At 38.9% G+C, this 7,450-nt stretch overlaps 1 protein-coding gene across 1 annotated transcript; it reads left to right on the forward strand.

The window, feature by feature from the left end:
- The first annotated feature begins 1,658 nt into the window (after window positions 1-1,658).
- Window positions 1,659-7,450, forward strand: pin4 (protein (peptidylprolyl cis/trans isomerase) NIMA-interacting, 4 (parvulin)). Its single transcript, XM_006632744.3, has 4 exons — window positions 1,659-1,865; window positions 4,061-4,131; window positions 4,502-4,621; window positions 6,991-7,450. Exons 1-4 carry the CDS (start codon window positions 1,826-1,828, stop codon window positions 7,147-7,149), a joined length of 390 nt encoding a protein of 129 aa, XP_006632807.2. The 5' UTR covers window positions 1,659-1,825; the 3' UTR covers window positions 7,150-7,450.

Here is a 7,450-nt window from a genome sequence, read left to right on the forward strand (position 1 = left end):
TATAGATGACTTTGAAAGTAATGAAGGGCAACAGAGCCAAGGAATTGGGAAGACTAGACTATCCCACGCTATAAATTCCTGAGGTCTCCTTCAGTTAAATTGGAGAGACTGTCATTAGAACACACACAACATGTAGACTTCAGCACACTCACCCTAGTATCTATAAACGAGAATGACCCTGAAGGGAAAGAACACAACATACAGAGCGGAGAAAGTGTCAGTGTTTTAGACAGCCAGGGCATTCAGGCTGGACAGAGATCACATTGCTGTGGTCAGTGTGGGAAGAAATTTAGTCAGTCAGGCAGCATTAAAATACACCAGTGAATTCACACAGGAGAGACCATATTGCTGAATTCATTGTAAGAAGAGGCTCACTCACTTAGAACAATTTAAAAACCTTCTGCGTATTCACAAAGGAGAAAGACCATGTTTGTGTAACCAGTGTGGCAAAAGCTTCAGTCGATAAGAAGGTTTAAGAACACACAAGCGAATTCACACAGGGGAGAGACCATACAGCTGCAGTCAGTCGAGACAACTGAAATACCGCCAGCAGATTCACAGAGAAGAAAGAGTATACTGCTACCGTCAATGTGGGAAGGGTTTTTTGTTGTCAAATGACTTGAAAAAGCACCAGCACACACACTCTGGAGGGATGTACTGTTGCAGTCAGTGTGGGAGAAAATTCATTTGAATGGAAAATTTAAAAGTTCACCCACAAACTCACAAAGGACAGGGCTCATACTGCTGCAATCAGTGTGGAGAGACATTTGGTCAGTCAGTACATTTAAAAGCACATAACCAAGGAAAGAGAAAATGAACGTGCACAAAGTGTGGGAAACGTTTTAGAAACTAAAGCAAACTGAAGAATAACTAGTACTATCAGTGGTGATAGTGGAGACTCTGTAGCACTGTCACCAAGTCGTGTGATATCGGAGACAGATTATTTTTGCTATAACAGATACAAGCCTATTTTATGATTATTTAAATTAATTTTTATTTATATTCTGAATTTATTAATTTATTCATATATACATTTCTTAACCTGTGTTCTTAGAAAGCATGTTGCATCTGTGCAGTATTATTAACATTTCTCATCAGATTGAAGCCTGTCCTTAACCTAGGAGGTGACAATGAATTCTGTCTACCTGTCAGTTAAACTGCAGGTCTCTCCATTCTGCAGCATGCCATGGTGCTCAGCTCAATGGTGCTAATAAACCATTGAACACTTGCTCAAACCTGTGGATATTTCTTATCCATGTGATTGTGTACCTTCACAAAACAAATAATTGCAGTTTTTTCGTAGGTATATTTTTATTACTAGGCAATTTGTCCTTAACTACAATTGATGTTTTAAATTGTGCACATTCATTTACAGTATAATTGCAGTAAATTTACTATCTAAATAAATGCTTGCTTTGAGAATAAATAATTTTTTATGTGAAATAGATTTTACGACTACCGTGCTTCATTCATTGAAATTCCATTAATTACACAAAGCACACACGAATAGAGCAACTCGCAGGCGTTTTCAAACCTCCTGGCTAGGTGGCGCTAGTGTGATGAGGATTATATCTGGGTACATACACACCTCTGTAGGCTTTCACTCTTTGGTTGTTGTGTCGCTGCTTTACTGCTCCGGCGCAGGAATTCTAGCGATGCTGTGCGACTTGTCGCGATTTATTGACGTTTTTTCCTGCTGGGCTCACGCTGATTAACCTGGGCAGAACTGTTGCAGTCTGCAGACTTCTGTAAGTCTGCGTGTTATGAGCCTTGTTTTTATTTTAAATATTTGAAAGTTTTTCGAATTGAAAAAAAAAAACGGACAATGCCGCCGAAACAGGGAAAGGCTGGCAAGGGAGGAAAAGGTAAACAAAGTTGTTGATTTATTATTTTTATTTAATCCACACGGCATTATTAGCAAGAGACTACTAGTTGGGGGCTGCTGCAGTCGAGGAGGTCCGTTACATTTTAAATGAAATGTTGGTTACTCGCGTTTTTTTTTGTCAGGTATTTTAAACATTTGAATTTAATGTGATTTAAACTGTTCTTAATCTATGCATACACCCCGTTTGCTAAATCCCTAGTTTACAGTGTCCACATGTGAAAATACGTTATATGTGTGTCTCCAGCAAAACGTATGTAACTGTATTTTTCCCCGAAATATTATTCTCGGGAACTACATAATACTGTGTACTGTATTTAGATCACATGGTCTGACTGATCATTTCTGTGCTTATACTACTCAAATCTAAGTACATACAAACTTGACACGGATGTGGCTGTCTCTGCGCTCTCCAATACCTGGATGACTCAAACGTAAAGTACGACAGGACTGACGTAATGCTTCTTGCCGCCTTCTATTACCTATGTAAAGCCACTGCAGGAACCCCATCTGTGGATGGCACTGTACTTGAATTTCAGTCTAAGTTGAAGAACGTCGGGGTGATATTTATTCCCGACTTGACGTTTGATCCACATTTGCAACATATTTAAAAAACATCAAACATATCAGAAATATCACCAGGCTATGTCCTGTATTGTCCCTCGCTGTAGCTGAAAAGCTTGTCAACACATTCGTCTTCTGTAGCATTGATTACTGTATCTAAATCCACACTGAACAAACCTCAGAATGTCCAGAATTCGTCAGTCGGAATGCTGACCACGTCATATGCAAGTGGTCACGTTAATCTGGTCCTGATGTCCTTGTACTAGTGGCTTCCTACTGTATAAGGTTTTGTGTCAACTCATGCTCAAAGGCTCTACATGACTTGGCCCCTCAGTACCTGTCTGAATTATCATCATCATCATCGCAACCTTTCTTCATCTGACTCTGGGTGTCATACGGGTGACAGGGCCTTCTCTTGCTATGCCTCTGAGCTCTGGAAATCTGTCCCCCAGGATATCAGAGAATCATCTTTCCCGAGCGCTTTCAAATCCAGACTCAAAACCTTCTTCAGAAGGGCTTTTATTTAATTGATGTCCGTGTCGGCCCCTTTGTATCTTCTACTGCATTCTAAACCTTTCTCTTTCTTTGTGCTAATTTTGGGATCTCCTGTCTTTGGGACCTCACATGGTCTCTCAACACTACCTGTCTGATCAAGAAAGCACAACAGCGCCTGTACTTCCTAAGACGGTTGAAGAAGGCTAAGATATGTCCCCAGATCCTCACTAACTTTTACAGATGCACTACAGAAAGCACACTGACAGGCTGCATCACAGTGTGGTATGGCAACTGCAGTGCTGCTGACCGCAAAGCCCTACAGCGGGTGGTGAAAACTGCCCAGTCCATCACTGGGGTTACCCTCCCATCTATCCAGGACATTTATGACAGACGGTGCTTGAGGAAAGCTCTAAGCATAATCAAAGACCCCACACACCCCAGGTACAGACTTTATGATCCTCTACCATCTGGAAAACGGTACCGGAGCATTCGGGCCCGGACTACCAGACTCAGAGACAGTTTTTACCCCCGCACTATCAAACTGTTAAATTCCCAGCCTCTCTCACTCTCACTCTCACCTCACCTCTCACCTATGATCTGAACCTCAACAGTGCCTTCTTCCTTTCTTTCTTACCAAAAACCCAAACACACATTGAAAATCTACCTCTACCATACATGTCAAAAGCACACTCCCCATAATTTCTATCCCTTTATTTTATTCTGTTGATGCATATTTTTGCACATAACCTGTTAACTTTTTGTTGTTTTGCACATTGCCTGTTGTTGTTTTTTGCACATTGCCTGTTGTTGGTTTTTGCACACTGCCTGTTGTCTCTGTCTTTCTTTTGCAACACAATTGTATTGTTGTTGTTTTTTTTTCTCTTTGTACTACTTATGTCCGAGAGCTAGCTAAATAGCATTTCGTTATACCATATACCATGTATATGAGTATAATGACAATAAACTTGAACTTGAACTTTGTTACTGTTTTTGTTGTTTTAACTCTTTTCTGTACTTTTCCTGTAAAAAATCACTGTGAGAAGATGCCTTTAAAGTGCTATATAAATAGTTGTTTTTTTTACCACTGTATCTGTGCTGGTGTCTTTCTGCCATGTTTAGGAGCTGGCGCTTCTGGAGGTGGTGACTCTGAGAAAAAAGAAAAGCCGCAAAAAGGGGGAAATGCAGTTAAGGTACAGTGGCACCGTTGAACTTTGTGTCAGACATTTGTAAAGTTTTTCATCTCCAGTGGGGCATTAAAATGGACTATTATAACTCGGTGTTTACCTCCCTAGCGTCAAATTGCCAAAAAGCATCCAACTTTGTTAACAATGGAATGCTTCAAGAATAATCTTATGATTATGAAATCTTGTGCAACGTTGAATAAATATGTTACGAAACACTTCATGGGATCTTGTGATAGTGTTTTCAGATGTTTGTATTGGGAAAGCCGATTGGCAGTATAATACCAAAAAGAATTCCCTTTCTGTACTTTTCTAAAGTTTACTGTAGTTTGCATGTTGATCCCCTCTCTCACACACACACACTTATAATTTATTTCAGGTCCGACATATTCTTTGTGAAAAACACAGCAAATCAATGGAGGCCATGGAAAAACTGAAGTCTGGGGTGCGGTTCAGTGAAGTCGCCTCACAATACAGTGAAGACAAAGCGAGACAAGGAGTAAGTGAGAAATGCATCTAGATGAGACGGGCTAAAACAAATGACAGATTAGAATACCTGTAGACAGCAACAGAGTTCCAGATTTTCAAGTTTCAGATTTTTTTTGTACCTGAGTACAATTAAATGCTTACTTTATGTGTGTTTCCACACATAACAGATGGCATCTGAAATTGTTGGAGACCAGAACATAAAAAAAAGCATGTACGCCAAAAAGATAGTGGAAAGCTGCAGTGTAAAATACCAGTAGCAGCCGTATACATGAGAAAAGTAACAACTGTAATTTTCAGCAGCATTCAATTAGTAGTAATATGCAAAAAACAGGTAGTGACAGTGTTGTGAGTTCAGTCCAAAAATAAAGGGGTATAAATGGGAAGTAGGAGAATTAAGGGGTGGTATTAAGAAATCTTATGGCCGAGAAAGACGTTTTCTTTAAAACTTGAGGTTTGGGCTTTTATACTCCTCAATCTTTTGCCACAAGATAGAAGAAATGGCATGCCCAGGGTGGTGTTGATCTTTAATTCTATTATCTGCCATTCTGAGGCAGTGTGTACTGAAGATGGGATGAATGGAGAGGAGTTCCATTCTGTAGCTTTTTTATGGTTGTGTTCTGACCAATTACCATAACAAACTGTAATGCATCTGGTGAACATGCTTTCTCTGTTGTACATTTGTGAGTGATTGTGAAGACATACCAAATCTCCGGAGTTGTCTAAGGAAATAGAGGTGCTGGTGTGCTTTTGTGATTACTTCGTCTGTGTCACGGGACCAAGTCAGATTATTGATGAAGTGAATGCCCAAAAACTTGATGCTGCTGACCATCTCCAAAGCAGCTGTGTTTATATAGTGTGGCCTCCTCTCTGCTTGCCTAACCTAAGAGGATAGAATGCCCTTAGATTATAATAGTATAGAAAGAACAGCACATAGATTATAATCCCTAACTGAAATAATAAAATCACACATACCTTTGCTACTATATGTGAAAGTACCAAATTAATAAATAGTTTTGCAGTCCATGAACATTATATTTAGTAATTTGTTTTATCCCAACCCCTTCTGCACAAAAAAAGTAAGCATGACTAATTAAAGGCTTTATTCACTGCACTTTTTGTAACTGGTCTTTTATTAGTCATTGCCTCTCACCGCCACTATAAGAGTCTAATGCTAACTTCCCTTCAGTGCATGGGAGATGTTAATTTTTTTAAATTAATGTATTGAACATGGCTAATTTAATATGAACCAGATTCGGTACGTTCAAGTCACTTCTCAGAAGTGGGCCAATTCCACCATACACTCTAAAGAAAGAAAGGTGAAGTCAGTTAAATTGAATGGTTCTCAAATTTTGGAACAGTATCTTATTTAGGGTGAAAAACATGTAGATGTAGGAGACCAAGCCATTTCTTCACTGTGGATGAGTAATGGGTGAAATGTTTGGAAGAACCGTAGTGTCAGGTGTTGTGCTGAAATTTGTGTACTGTGAATTTAAGAATCAATATTGAAGCTTTTCATATCCAGTTCTCACTCCAAAAATAATTTCCATTGTGAGCTCTGTTTATTTACAGTGTGGCAGCATTCTCAATACTGGCTGTTCAGATGTGCAATAACCAGCTCTTAGTTTCTTATCCCTTTAGTTGCCTCATTGAAAATGTCTTTGCTTACCTAATATACCTGTACACAACAGTCTGGTAAAAATCATCTTGTAAATTATTATTGGTGAAATTGCAAAAGGAAACAAAAACTGAAAAAAGAAAGCCGTTTTACAAACTACAGATTAAAAAAGTCATACTGATCCCTTTTTGTTGTGAGGATGAAGCAGAGTCTTCACAGAATTCGCTTGGTCTTTCCTATTGATGGGGTTGTATGAGCAGTAAATGTGCAGAGCACATGATGGAATTGAGACTCCCATATACACTAGTAAAAGCTGAATAGACATTGTCCCATTTACATATAGATAAGTGATGTTGTAAATACTGGTTTTTATTCACACTTTTGGTCACTGGATGGTGTATTTTCTCAATTTTATTATCTTCTCAATTGTATACAGTACTACAGTATTTTAGTGTTAAATTTACATGAATAAAAATCTCGTATATTATGGTAAATTATGAATAGCAGTAGCCATTAACATTGTTTCAACGTCTCTATACCTTAGAATCGCTTTCACATAATGTTATGGACACAGTTTATGTTGCTCCTGTATAATTTACATATTCTTGTTTTTTCTTTGTTACATTTTTGGTAGGTACAGTATAATCATGGTCCTGTGTTTGCAGTGCAGATTACTGACAGTTTTCTAAGTTGAGCTTTTTGGTTAGGAATTCTGTCCAGTTGTACAATAAATGCTGAGCTGGTCTTTCCTCTGGGTGTGACAGGGGGACTTGGGCTGGATGACCAGAGGCTCTATGGTTGGGCCTTTTCAAGATGCAGCTTTTGCCCTGCCGGTCAGCACCATGGACAAGCCTGTGTACACAGATCCGCCAGTGAAGACCAAGTTTGGGTATCACATCATCATGGTGGAGGGCAAGAAATAATGCTTCAGGATTTGAAGAATCAAGCTGGGCATCATCCCCTTGTTTTTTAAAACATTATTTATTTTTGGGAGAGGAGTTCAGAACTCATAGAGATACTGCTTGTTTGATGTAGAAATCTTAATACCATCATAAAACTCTCAAGAAGTGGTTACATGCAAGCATCACGATGAGGAAAACGTTCATAGCTGTTAAAAAACACAATCTGCTTTGATTTCATATGCAATTGTAAAACACTTTGGATACATAAAGAAAATGAGTGTGGGTAGGGATTGATTTGGAAAATAAAATCCCAGTAAATTCA

Source organism: Lepisosteus oculatus, chromosome 8 (genome assembly GCF_040954835.1).
Source record: "Lepisosteus oculatus isolate fLepOcu1 chromosome 8, fLepOcu1.hap2, whole genome shotgun sequence".
Lineage (NCBI taxonomy): Eukaryota > Metazoa > Chordata > Actinopteri > Semionotiformes > Lepisosteidae > Lepisosteus > Lepisosteus oculatus.

What these genes read in the sequence shown, in the direction of transcription:
- pin4 (XM_006632744.3), top strand. Translation starts at nt 1,826, where the DNA reads ATGCCGCCGAAACAGGGAAAGGCTGGCAAGGGAGGAAAAG. An exon ending in GGCTGGCAAGGGAGGAAAAG is followed by an intron (nt 1,866 to 4,060) that starts GTAAACAAAGTT and finishes TGCCATGTTTAG; the next exon opens with GAGCTGGCGCTTCTGGAGGT. An exon ending in AAGGGGGAAATGCAGTTAAG is followed by an intron (nt 4,132 to 4,501) that starts GTACAGTGGCAC and finishes AATTTATTTCAG; the next exon opens with GTCCGACATATTCTTTGTGA.